This window comes from Micropterus salmoides, unplaced genomic scaffold (genome assembly GCF_014851395.1).
Source record: "Micropterus salmoides isolate LMB-PRFRI ecotype aquatic unplaced genomic scaffold, ASM1485139v1 Ms_hic_scaffold_21, whole genome shotgun sequence".
Classification (NCBI taxonomy): domain Eukaryota; kingdom Metazoa; phylum Chordata; class Actinopteri; order Centrarchiformes; family Centrarchidae; genus Micropterus; species Micropterus salmoides.
Genome location: NW_024041262.1, coordinates 12,502,791 through 12,516,102, shown reverse-complemented (window position 1 = coordinate 12,516,102; position 13,312 = coordinate 12,502,791). Strand labels below are relative to the sequence as shown.

At 37.6% G+C, this 13,312-nt stretch overlaps 2 protein-coding genes across 2 annotated transcripts; both read right to left on the bottom strand.

The window, feature by feature from the left end:
- Positions 1 to 5,995: 5,995 nt before the first annotated feature.
- LOC119916509 (tripartite motif-containing protein 16-like protein) lies at positions 5,996 to 7,691 on the bottom strand. Its single transcript, XM_038736550.1, has 4 exons — positions 7,640 to 7,691; positions 6,739 to 6,801; positions 6,505 to 6,644; positions 5,996 to 6,406 (listed from the first exon to the last, which is right to left on the bottom strand). The coding sequence occupies exons 1-4, from the start codon at positions 7,689 to 7,691 to the stop codon at positions 5,996 to 5,998; spliced, it is 666 nt and encodes a 221-aa protein (XP_038592478.1).
- Positions 7,692 to 8,657: 966 nt separating this feature from the next.
- LOC119916507 (stonustoxin subunit beta-like) lies at positions 8,658 to 12,528 on the bottom strand. The gene is made up of 4 exons (XM_038736549.1): positions 12,480 to 12,528; positions 10,185 to 10,247; positions 9,948 to 10,090; positions 8,658 to 9,601 (listed from the first exon to the last, which is right to left on the bottom strand). The coding sequence occupies exons 1-4, from the start codon at positions 12,526 to 12,528 to the stop codon at positions 9,173 to 9,175; spliced, it is 684 nt and encodes a 227-aa protein (XP_038592477.1). The 3' UTR covers positions 8,658 to 9,172.
- Positions 12,529 to 13,312: the final 784 nt, after the last annotated feature.

Here is a 13,312-nt window from a genome sequence, read left to right as displayed (position 1 = left end):
ACATGTAACTTGTGGAGTAAACAATCGAACTACAGTGTTCAAATATTGACACGTAATAGATCATTTCAAGTGAACATTTCCACTGAACTTATCATTTGTGGAGGAACAGTCCAGATTGGATAAAACATATTTATATATATATATATATATATATAAAGTACACATAAAGAGACCTAATACAGCATAGCTATCAGACATGATCCAATTGTCTTATAATTAGTCGGTCTAGACTTTTCCACAATGAGGCATAAGCATTTTCCCAGATGGTGGGCTCTTATTTAGGTTGTCTGCTGCACTGAGTCAGCGTCTTGTGGAGTTCTTCTTCAAATATTCTCAAGATAGAAACTGAAGTACCTCCAATGCACTCGGCTCGCATGCAGTACACGGGAAAGATGGTGCTTCACCAATCCAGCTGTAAGAAAACAGGTGCACAGTGCTTTAAGGTGACAAAAGTGAGAGCATTTCGAGTTATGAATAATATAAAAAAATATATATAGACAGAAAGAAAAGCACTCAAAGGAAAAGTGAAAGCCGATACTCTGCAGCGGGCCACGACAGATGCCTCAGGAGAGCTGGCGTTATTGCTGTACAAGAGGAAGATATCAAAGGCACTTTAAGAGCTATGATGAGAACAAGCAGATAGGACAAAAGTCAAGTCTAAAATTACTCTCAGAGGAAAGCTGCCTAAAGGCCTGGCTGGTTATGGCACCATTTTTAACTTCATGAATAAAGTGGTGAAAAACACCCAGTGCTTTGTGTAGACATGCTCCTGAAAAACACCTGCAACCTCGACACATAAGTATGGCACAGAACACTCAAACCATTGTTCAACACTCAAATAGTAATTATGCCATCTTATAATTAGTACCTCATATGTTCAGGCTATTTGGTTTTGACCAGGAAGGTCATGACCTCAGATGCCCAGGATGTCCTGTTCTCACAGGCAATGAATCGGTCTGCCTCCAGATATTTTGGACCCCTCCCTTTTAGCATTCTTCAAAATGAGTCCTGTTGACTGACAGCTGCATGGCTACTTATCATCTCCTGTTACACAATCAACAACCTGTGGGGTGATCTCATTCAGGAAGCAGGAACAGTGGTTTCAGGGCTCATGGGAAATGTTGTTCTTGACAAAGACTGCTAACTGGTTCCAAAACACAGCATGTCCACATTGACCCGAAATATGTGGAGCCCCAAAGTGTTCAATATGAAATAAATTGATAGGAGATTTTGAAATAAATAATTATACGAATAAATAAAGTGACATCTTTAAATGAAACAAACTGGCTTGCCATCTAGAGCTGGGCTGCTATTGGCTAGAGGAACTAATAAGAAAGTATGTCTTTTTATTATCTGGAATCACACCACTGTCCAAGGGTTTGCTGTTAACACTGGCTCCTTACATTGATGCCATGTAATAATCAAAGCTATAAGCCATCCTAGCTAGTTAGATGGCTACGTAGGTAGTATATGCAGTGCTGCTACTGGTACTGTGTCTAGGCACTGTGTTTATTTGCAGCAGCAGCTAGGTGGCTGATTCAGAATTAAGATGACATTGTTGTTGATCTTGCTAGCAGAAGCTAACTGGTCAAAACTTGGCAGCAGTTGTTGAGCCCTGCTAGAGGCAGGGGGCCTGTGATTGGCTGAGAGGTGAGGGGCGGTGACTGGTGACAACTCCACTGTTTTAAAAAGTGACATTATGAATTAAAAACTAACATGGAAAATGTTATATGTAGATATCCATCCATCCATCGTCAACCGCTTATCCTGCGTACAGGGTCGCGGGCCTGTTTATTAATAGGATGTCTTAATTATCTATTTGATATAGAACAATTTGGAGACAAGTGTCCTCATTCTACAAACTAGCAAACAAATGGTCTGCGTACAATCGGAAGAACCAGACAATTTGTACAACAAATGCAGCTAACTTCTTTCTAATTTTCATTCTACACAACACACTTTGTGTTCAGTTCCAAATCATAATGTTTTAATCTTTTATTTAGCTTTTAATCTTCAGTCTACAACACGGTTTATTGATGATAAATTAAGTAGCATATTAAAGTTGTTCAGTATAATTATTTTGATATAGCCTAGATGTGACAATATTAAGATTAGTTAGATCTGTACAAATTAGTAGGTTAGTAAAAAAATATATAATTTGATGTAAGAGAAAGTCACAATATGTATGTTTTATTTTAACATTCAAGAAAAGCATAATTCATCATTACTGGAAATTTAACATTAGTATGATCTGTCTTCATCCTGTAATACATTTATGGTTTTTATTTTATTGTTTTCTAAATCCAACATACATAAAGGGAAGCATATTAGTGAAATCCATTTCAGCATGCAGACATTCTACATTGTGTATTCAATATTTGCCTTTTGTTGTGTACAAACATCCCAGCAGGTGGAGCTGTTTAATAACTGTGAATGTCACATACAGTTTCTCCTGACAGTTAACTAAAACAATTCAAATAAACAAGTATTATATATTATATGTGGCTAAAATACACAGAGCGGTTTTGGGATGTCATAAGATGGCTATGTTATAGTAAAATATGTATACAGAAGCCAGTGCGAACATTCTTGGCTTGTAACTTAGCTTGTCACTTACAGTATACAGAAGATGATGCTGTTGTCTTCGGCAATGAAGAACACCACTGAACAAACATGTTGGTTCGCAGGTGAACAAACAGCCCAGAAAGACTATTAGAAAGACCGGAATATTCAGATCCTGGGCTAAATATGTTACATAAGTATTATAAGAAAATGTTTCTAAAGTATCAAAAGTAAATACAACATGGCTTTTATCGTCAGTTTTTTTGTACAATTACTAGCATCAAACACCTAAACACAAATTTTTAAGTTGTTCTGATGGTTTTAAACATACCACGTGTTTACACCAGTAGTGTTTGTTGTGTAAAATTTCTGATTTTTGGTGGGAGTTAAATGTAACAAATCATATCATGAATCAACATAATAGAGATTATATTTGAGATCACACCTATGGCCTAATTACCAAATGGTTTGTTGTATTTAAACTATTACACACAGAACAGGATTTGAGCCACTTAATGTTTAGTAGAGTTTACCAATTTGCTTAGTTATTTGTGGTTTCATATTTGAGGGTTTGACAGCATTTTGTCTAACAACTAAGAATAATTTGCAAGTTGTGGTTCACTACTTTCAATGAAACCAGTTATAAGTTATACTGGTGATGTCCTGGATGAAAAACGCTCCACCAGTAAACCATAAACAGACCTTAACCCAGTATCCTGTATGGGCTACATGATCACCACATATCCCAGACACAGTATATGTCTATTATAACTATGTGCAGGACAAACAACAGACACAGTGAAGATGAACGTGCATGTGTATATATGTGGTGTGTGTTCTGTACATACATACACAGGTGGTAAGAGAGAGAGAGAGAGAGAGAGAGAGAGAGAGAGAGAGAGAGTGAGCAACATGTAATTGATGCTCCCACCAGGCCATTTTAGACAGTTTGAACCCGGGCCAATGGCCACTTGACAGTAAATCTGCCGGGACCAATAGTGTCAGAAGAAATGAGTGATGCATATCATCAATAGGGTGGTGTTGGACCAGATGGAAATTATATCACTGGAGCACATTGAGAAGATGTAATTTAGAACCTGCTACTGAGTGCAACTCATCAAGCTGCTGGACAAGTGTTCACATGAAGCAGTGAGAACAGTGACATGAGGACAAAAGAGAAAAATTAATTTTTATATTAAATTACACTTGACAATTTATTTCTTTCACAATCAAACTTCATCAGAAAGAAATAAATGACTGTTTGGCTGTAAAACATTTTATTTTAAGTGCCCCCCCCTCCCAAAAAAAATGTGTCATGCTAAATGTGACACTTATATAGCTTAAACCACTTTACCATGACACGAGCTAAGAGTTACCACTCACTCACATGCCTAGCATAAGTTCATCCAGATACATCACTTCCAGATACAAATATGCAGGGTGGTGGCGCTCTGGGTGTGATTATTCTTGGATCTTGGTCTCCAGTTGTGTTTTCTTTCGGCTACGATGGATGTTTGTACCCGTCATGTAGGGTTAACTGTCGAGCTCACTGACCGTAAATTCTCACTTATGCTCATAACCATACTGCATAAATCACACTTTGATGTCTATGATTGCAGGAGTGCCTCGGCAGTTATATATACACATGCATTTAAGTAACTATGTTTTTGTTTATTTTATCGTTAGTGAAACAAAGATTTGTTAATATATTATTTTGAATGTAGTGTGTTTTATGTACGTTTAAGTTTATTTATGTTTAAGGGGTGGCGATGGTGCTATGGATAAGCCTATGCCTTTGGTATGAGAGACCCGGGTTAAAACTTGTTGGATAAAAGCATCACCTAAATGAATAAAATGAATGAAAAGTATGGCATTGGAAATTTGCACCCAACAGAATTGCTACATTGGGTCTCAAATATCTTCCATATGTTATTAAAATGAACTTGGCTTAAAAAAAGAACTTGCTTTTTAAACCCCTAGATGAATAGGGGTTTATTATCTCATGTACATCTTCAATTTGTTTATTCCTCAAAATCTTTTTTCCTTCAAATTTGTCTGTGTGTCTCATTTACTTTATGTGAAAATGAACTTTTTTGTATTATTACCCAATTTTTGTTTTAAAATGACCTGTATGCTTTTCCTCTGTAAATGTATCGGATGTGGTACTTTCGTCCACATCTCAACTCTGATTCACATCACCACTTATACACATTACTGAACACAAAAAGACGATTTTACATTGGATGTAGGTGTTTTATATTCTAAACTTAAAAAACTACGGTGTAGCTATTTTACAAATCATTTACAATTTGATTACAAGTAAATATGACTCTACTTTATACAGTAGGTAACATTGGATTGCTAGCTAACATTACTGTAGCTGTGGATGTCCTTTTTCCTTGTTGTAAAGTTGTATTGTAGCTAAGTAGCATGACCTACAGTCTATGAGTGTGACTGATACACCTAAGGGTTAATATGTCTTTATGCATGTTTGCATACCTCGTCCCAAGTTGTCTCAGCCACACATGACCTTCATTGTATGTAAGAGAAATGACAGCAGTTACAGTGTATGTAATACTGGCATGGATCGTGCGTGTAGTCTCTCACTAGGGCTCTTCTTAGTGCTTGTTAAATGAGGTTACGTGATGCATTGGGCCTCCAGGAGTGTGAATGTTCTGTCGGTGTGCCCCACTTTTAGTACCCCCGTGAAGATCATGCTTTAGGTGTGAAGGCGGCAGGAGTTGAGGTCCAACTGTCAAAGTAGGAAAGTGATCTTCTGGCTGGAGCCTCTCACATATCAAAGTGACCCAGAGGGGAGCGTTTCCCACTCCTCTCTCTCACTTTTCGTTACGCAACCAAATCCATCGATGCAGTGAGCACTTTACAGTGTGTGTGCAACTGGCTTTCATCCATTAGGGTGTGTTGATAGAAATGAGGTCAAGCACAAATTTTATTTTTATATTTAGTTTATCTGTTGGAAATAAGCATGAAATTCAGTGGGTTTTGTTGCTTTCATTTCTGTGACAAAGTTAGTTATGACTTCTGCAATGTCACAGAGATGCTAAATTTAAAATATGACAAAATTTAATCACACACACAAACACAAAAAGGAAGGAGAAGATTTAGATTTTAAAGTAATTAAGCATTCATTTATAGTAATACATTTTTTATTTCAGATTTCATGAAGTCACTAGACACCACATCATGTCATGAGTTCATAAATATACATACAGTATCAGACAGCAAAGTATGCAAAAATGAAAAAACATTTCTCAAAACAACTTGAGATGTTTAATAACAATAAATGTTTTCTTCCACAAACAGAATAGAACTGATGAAGAATTACAGGAATATGTAAATAAAACATTATTAAGTGTCAAAACCTGACTGTAGCATCATCGACACAGATTTGATGGGTTTTCACTTTAGTGATTCATTCTGGTCTCTTCAGTATTGTGCATGAGGATTGCATTCCCATCCAGAAACCTGGGAGAATCTTTTTCTCAATTGTAGCCTTAACTGTGTGCAACAGCTTAACCTCCCTCTCTGCACCCTCACCATTTACAACATAAAAGTTCATAATCCCTGCAGGCTGGTCGATGTAAACTCCAATTGTGGAACAATATGGGAAATCGTTTATGTCTTTGTTTATACCGTTGTACCAGATCTGGTAACACGTTCCTGCCCAACACAGACCCCAGGACTCCTCATTTTCTCCAAGGCCACTCGGGCCAGAATGGGCTCTCCTGCCTGCTCCTTCATAAGTGGCTCCAATTACCACCCAACCTGAGAACTCCACCTCCCAGTAAGCCCTCATGTTCCAAATACGCTCTTTGCACACCACCTTTGAAGAAATTAAAAAAGGAAGAAAAATGAAAAAAAACAACAACATTTGTTTCTTTACCTGATAGCCTGAAACTGTATTTGTGTGTATTTTCTTACCTGTGGAGAGTACTCATATCTCTCTGGTCTATCCAGGACAGGACAAACCTCCTTAGTTCTACGACACACCTTAGACCCGCTGTCAGAAATCCACAACATCTTGTTGGCAGTCTTATCGTCCAAGGACAAATTTATCCAATCTACAGGAGAAAAACAAGCAAGTCTAGTTTTTAAATATGTCCTGAAAATGTTGCTGAACATTATATTATTGGAGAAAAAAAGATCTGCTCATACATGTTACAAGCTCAGCTCTGCTTGTTGGCTCTGGGATGTTTTGCACATAAACAGAATCTTTTTCTGTAAGGAGAGGAATAAAAGGCTTAAATACAAACTCACTTGTGCTCACTACTTAAAGTGTAAGAGTAGACTGAAGCGTGCATCGAGCCCATTACCTGCATTTGTCTTCTCATTCTTATTGGATTTTATTTTCTTCCCTTGAAAGTTCAAAGACACAGGTTAAACTGCAAGGATGTGAAGAGTTATTTTCCAGACAAACGCATGACACAACCCTCTAACGATTCTGACATGAATGTAAGTTAAACCTTTGGGACTAACTGTGAGTGAGAAAAGCCCTCATGTCAAGAAATGACACACGACAATGACACGTCTAATAGCAGGAGAAGTAATACAAATTGTATCATGCCATGCATTTCCAATATTAATTTTGTTTGACAAATGTGTGATCACACACGTTGTTTAACAATTTACAGTCAGTGTTTTATTCTAAAAAGGTTCTGCTGTCATGCCGTGTCATGGCCGATTCTACTTAATTGATACTTTACAAACTATTATACTATACATCTATTCTATGGGGAAAAAAACTTTTTAAACTAATTATGTTAAAAGGTACAACATGTACTTTTTTAAAAGGTCCTTTTTATACACACTCACACTTAAGTGTGAGCAAACAAATCCAAAATACAGTGTTTGACAAGACAGACTACCGCCATCTAAGTGGTATCTAAGAGCAGGCAGAGGCAATGATGTTATATGAAAGTTCAGCATCACACTCTAAATATAAAGTCATCTTTCTTAAAGTCTAGACTCTAAACTACTCGGAGTTAGTAACTGCCTCAGCAAAGAAATAATTTACCCATTTGTTTTACGTTAATAGAATGGTTTTACATTGTTGTACCTGGTTTGCTGGTGTCGGAGAGCATTGATGTTGAATTGGATCTATTTGGCATCTTGAGGGTGTACTAATAGTCCAGGTCCAGAGTCTTCAAAAATATTTTAAGTAAAAGTGCGAAGTCTTCACCTTCCATTTGCCTCATATACACTCAGTGAGAATGAGACAGGGGGGTGTTAGGAGTGTATGCAAGAGGTGTTGAGGTCAGTGGAATGGGTGCCCAGAAGGGGGTGTATGCGCTTGACTTGACATATAGATGTAAGTGAAGCTAGCACTGACATTTGACACCCCTAAACTTTAGGAAGGTCTTTAGAAAAGCAAGAAGATGGATTCAAACATGACTTAAAGTAACATTCAGAAACTGATCTTGTCAACACGGGGGGTAGGGGCGGAAGCAGAAATACATACACTGAGACATCTCAGTCAAACTGGTCAAAGATATTAAACTATGTGACAGATGGTCTATGGTCCACATAATCCATCTATTTTTAATTGAATCACCGGCTAAGACTGTATGTGAAAACCGAAGTGAGAGCGTCAGTGTTTGTTTAAATAGAAGAGAGCAATAAATAGGATTACTGTTATTGCAGCATCTCTCGCATTTTCCTTCTAGTTAAAAACAAATGCAAATTACTAATAAATTGCTTGGCAACTATATAGATGCAAAGAAACCAGCTTAGTGTGGAGGTTAGTGTGTTTGTTTTTGTCTTACAGTATTACACCATGACGGTAGTATGTACTGCTGTAAGTCAAACAGACACTTGTTTAGTTTGTTATCAGTATACTTTATATGTCAACTGATGAAGGCTTTCATTCAGTGCAGCATTTAGATACTTTTCCTTTCATTCTTTTATGTTAATATTTAGATGAAAAAAACAGGATGAAATATTTCTCAGTGTTTTATTATTTATTTAAACTTTTGCATATTTACATTCTACATACATTCATACCAAAGTGTGTAACCCCTAGGGCTGGACAATAAAACAATAACAATAATTATCACGATATATTTTTTTTCAATATCAATATAATACATTTTCAATTAATATTCAAATTTTTTTTTTTTTCACTTGAATTATACATACGCATATTTTATGCATAACAAAGATTTTATCGTAATTGTTTTGAAAGTTTGGCATCAAATGTTGAACATAAAGAAGAGTTTAAACTACAATTAACTGTCAGGTTTCTTCAACTTTAAATCAGGAGCAGAAATCAGCCTTTAAACTCAAAAGAAATAACAATTTCATACTTATTGTGATATTATTGAAAGATATGAAAATGGCCATATTGTCCAGCCCTATGTACCCTATACATTCTTAGCAAACAACGGAGGAATAAAAATACATACAAATATATCAGTATAAACCTTGAGTGGTCCGATGGTTTCAGGAAAGATGAATCCCAGCTAAACGCCTACCTGTTTATACTTTGTTCCCTTTATTGAAATGTACTAACCTATGTCGGTTATATCTGCCTCAGAGACCAGGTCATGATCACTGACTTGTACATGTGATTTTATAATGTTGATTCAGTCCTTTATTCCTCCTTCTTTATGATCAAACAGTGTGACTGTGTCCCCACCCAGAAACCTGGTATCATTTTCTCATTAAAGGAGCTCTTAAACTGCTGCAGAAATTGAACCTCCTTTCCTCCTGTGCTCTCCCCTCCCTCCTTCACCTCCTCCACAGCATAGAAATTGAGGACTCCAGCAGGCTGGTCAAGGTATACACCAATTGTGGAGCTCTTGGGAATCCCCAAGATCTCTATATTTTGGCTGTTGTGCCAGGCATGATAGCTGGAACCACTCCAGCCAAGACCCCAGGACTCCTCGTTCTCTCCCAGGCCGCAGGATCCATCACTGTTCCTCCTTCCCGCTCGTTCATATGCTACCCCGACCACGACCCACCCTGAAAACTCCACCTCCCAGTAGCCTCGGAAGCCCAGGATGCCTTCTTTGCAGAGAACCTTCAGGAATGTGGGTGAGAATGAGTGTAATTTAGAGGCACTCTAACTTAACCTGTGATTTATTATAGCTGCTACTCCGGAGAATGTAGAGCAGCCTCGCTTTCTCCGGTTTGCAATGCCAAACCCGTTGGCTCAGGATTTAAATAAACACAGGGGACAGCCCTCTGGCTGTATTTTACAGTCACATCAAACTCCACTGTGCTATGGCATGGTGATGACAAGTTCATGGTACTCTCAGCTCATTTTACACCATAATGGCGTGCACAATATGGTGAATCAAGAGAAAATATAATTTAAATATGATAATTTCAGACCCAAATAATCTAATTACATCATCATACTATACCTGTGGAGCATACTCATATCGCTCTGGTCTATCCAAGACGGGACAAGTGACATCATCAGTCATACGGGCCACTTTAGCACCTCCCTCTGTGATCCACAGCATCTTATTGGCTGTCTTGTCATCCAAGGAAAGGTTGAACCAGTCTGAATAAACAGAAAGAAATGACGGTTTAATGAAAGATTATGTTTGGACCAAATTGTATGAGGATAAAAACTTGTACAAGAGAAAGAATCTTACGATTTATGAGATCGGCTCTGGATTTTGGTTCAGGGAGGTTTGGCTCATAGGCTGGGATCTTCTCTGAGGAGTGAGTGACATAACAGCATCAGTCAAGAATCAGCCAGGGTCAGGGGAACTGTGGCAGGATGATCTGCGTTCATAAAACATTTTAAAAGCCTGTAATGAGGTCACTGCCTACCTGTGAGTGTGTTTCCAGCTTTTGCTTTTTTTTCTGTGAAAAAGATACAAAAACTTAAATTTGTTTTCATCAGAGCAACCTATATAGAGATCAACATAGTTGGCTGTTATAAATTCTGTGTGTATGTGTCAGGTGTGCCTTAACAGATGATGAAGTGAGCCACCGCAAAATGGTGTATACTTAGAAAACCATCTGCCTCTGTCAGATCATTACATTAGCAACTGCATGCTTTCTGGAGCCAGTGGCTTATTCATGCCAGGTGGCTGGAACGATCAAGACACCTCACACGCTGCAGGGTTGGCTCCGGTCATTCTGGAGTGCAGCGTGAAGCTCAGAGCAGTTTATCATTTAGGAAGAGGGGCATGAGCCACTTGCTCAGATCAGATATGTCAGGGATGTAGATCCAACACTTGTTTATTGAGGACAATAACAACCAGGAGATTTCTTCCAAAATGTGATAAAATGCATTTTAAATCTGGTCTCAAATCAAAAGTATTTAGTATTTATTATTTGTATATGTAAAGATAATATACTGCATGCACCTTGTTCTTCACCCCTAAATATAACAATGTAGGGGACTCCCTTTAATACAATGAGCTTATAGTAATACAGACGGAAAATTATTAGTCTGCCAGCATTTAGATTTCAAATTAAGGTTGAGTACAGGCAGCAGTATTGTGTCATAACTGTCCTTGAAGTAATAATTGATAAATTGTAGTTACATAACAGGCTTCTCCCTAATGCCAGTTTCGTAACCAATGCTTTGGTGTCATGTGAAAGAATGCAGTGTCCAGTTTTTTGTCAAGGATGGAACTCAAAAGGCGGAGACAGTTAATCCCCTCAGCATTAGGATGTCAACATCGACTAACATAAGTTCTGTGTTTTATTTATATCAACAAGCCACCTCCAAAATAAACTACTCTATTTCATTCACACATCAACATCACCTCAGAACATTCATTAAGTTTATCATGGCAGAAAAATTAGCAAAATGCATGACCGTTAAGCCAACTAGGTTTTGTATGTTACTTAAATGTTGAGACAGAGAGTGGTCTGCTAGTACATGTAAATCTACTTGTCATCATTATTCGCATTTTTCAAACCTAACGGTTATTTTTGCACCTCATGCAGAATGCGTGTCAAGTCTAAATGAGCTAATATTTATCTCTCTGTTGACTGGAGGCTGAGCGAGGCCACGCCAGAATGTTAGGCCACCTGTCTGGATGTAGCACGAGGTGATGGAAATAACTGCTTTGTTTTGGCCTCATTTCAACATGACACCATACAAAACATTAAGTTTGAAATCAGCCTCAACTCTATTTTGGCAATCTGTAGAGGGCTTGTTAGTCGAATTGTGATCGGATCTGAACAAATGTTTTTGATCATGGGTGATTAACTCCTCGCTGCATCTGTTTCCATTGTGAGGTTGTCAAATTTAAGTGTGTGAAGAATAAAAGAAATTCTATAATATTCTATTTCATATAGGTCAAGATGCTGTGATTGCCACCATTAAAAAGCAAACAGTAACAGCAAACTAGTTGTAAGACTCTATTCCTCTGCACGATATGTTACAGGTTCATGTGAGTCTACATGCTTTCCTTGTTGTCACGGTTATACAGTCAAAAGAGGCTAACATCAATTAGTCCAGACTCAATTATACCAAATACTCCAGCTACAATCTGTTTTCAGGACTGGTATTATACAGTTTATACAGCACGTTAAATACATACAGCATGTTAAATCTTTTTTAAAGCAGATGATGTTGACACTTGCAGACCCTTGCTCCTAGGCAATAAAACCATTATACGCCCCTCATAACGACAAGCATGAAATCAGCCAGTGAAATATTGCGCTTTCCACACAGACATAAACTCTAGTGACCCATTCACTCAGGATCTGCCTCAGAGGATAATAAAAAAAAGCCTCACTGCTGCAGACACAGGCTGAGGTTATTAAATCAGTTAATTTAAAGCTTTGCTGATAATGATATCTGTATTAAATGCAGTAAATCATAATATATGCTGCAGGTTAGTGGTTTCATTTGATAGAAAAGGATGCAAACCATCACATTAAAAAATGATAGATGGATGTAAAATGCAGAAAATAAAGTTCACCTTTATCTGACTTTTGGTTGTCAGAAATGATTCTTGTGGTGGTGGGCATCTTGATACCGGCAATGAGCCTGTCTCAGCTTGATGTCACTGGTCTCTCTGAGTAGGATGAATCTGTTAGCAACACTGTGTGACAGCTAAATGCCACTCTTATATACCTTTAATGCAGGACAGAGATGAAGGAATCAGGCAGGTGGCGTGAACATGAGAGTGAGATAAAACTTGCCAATAGGAAAGGGGTTCGGGGGGACAGAGGCTTGTAATTGGAGCTGTGTATGTATGTTTTTCCTTAAAAAGGTTTGATGGATGCTTCGATGTCTGTAGGACACCCGCTAGTACCAAGTAAATCCCGCCCCCTCTTTCTACATTGCTACCACTGATCTCTTCACATTGCACAGTGACAGCATTGATGCATTGATGGTGAATGGGGTGATTGGTGTACACACACACACACACACAAATTTCTGAGTATGCAGCTGCAAATATTTAAATCTGCATGGGAGATGTCCTGGTGTTAGATATCAAGCAGTAGGAGGTCCAACAGGTGCAAATGTATAACATATTAAAGTATGAAGATGTTTATAAATCAAAAGTTTAAAAAAACAACATACACTCTATATTAAAAGAATTATTATTGTGACATGTGATAAATAATTAATACTTCTCTTGCAGCAACATTTATTGTTATTTACTGTTCTTACAATGTACATTTAAAATGTAAAAAACTTTTTTTTAAAGTGAATCTATTTATCTTTTTTTTTTTAAACTTTCATTGTTACAGCTGTGTAAATATCTAAGGATTAAGTCAAGTACATATGAAGTCTTATTATAGGTTT

Bases quoted from the DNA above. Each gene is read 5' to 3' on its own strand.
- LOC119916509 (XM_038736550.1), bottom strand. From the start codon at position 7,691: ATGCCAAATAGATCCAATTCAACATCAATGCTCTCCGACACCAGCAAA. The intron at 6,645-6,738 runs GTATGAGCAGAT...TTTCTCCTGTAG, and splicing joins CAGAGCTGAGCTTGTAACAT to ATTGGATAAATTTGTCCTTG. The intron at 6,407-6,504 runs GTAAGAAAATAC...ATTTCTTCAAAG, and splicing joins GATATGAGTACTCTCCACAG to GTGGTGTGCAAAGAGCGTAT.
- LOC119916507 (XM_038736549.1), bottom strand. From the start codon at position 12,528: ATGCCCACCACCACAAGAATCATTTCTGACAACCAAAAGTCAGATAAA. The intron at 10,248-12,479 runs GTGAACTTTATT...CTCACTCCTCAG, and splicing joins CAACCAAAAGTCAGATAAAG to AGAAGATCCCAGCCTATGAG. The intron at 10,091-10,184 runs GTAAGATTCTTT...CTGTTTATTCAG, and splicing joins CAGAGCCGATCTCATAAATC to ACTGGTTCAACCTTTCCTTG.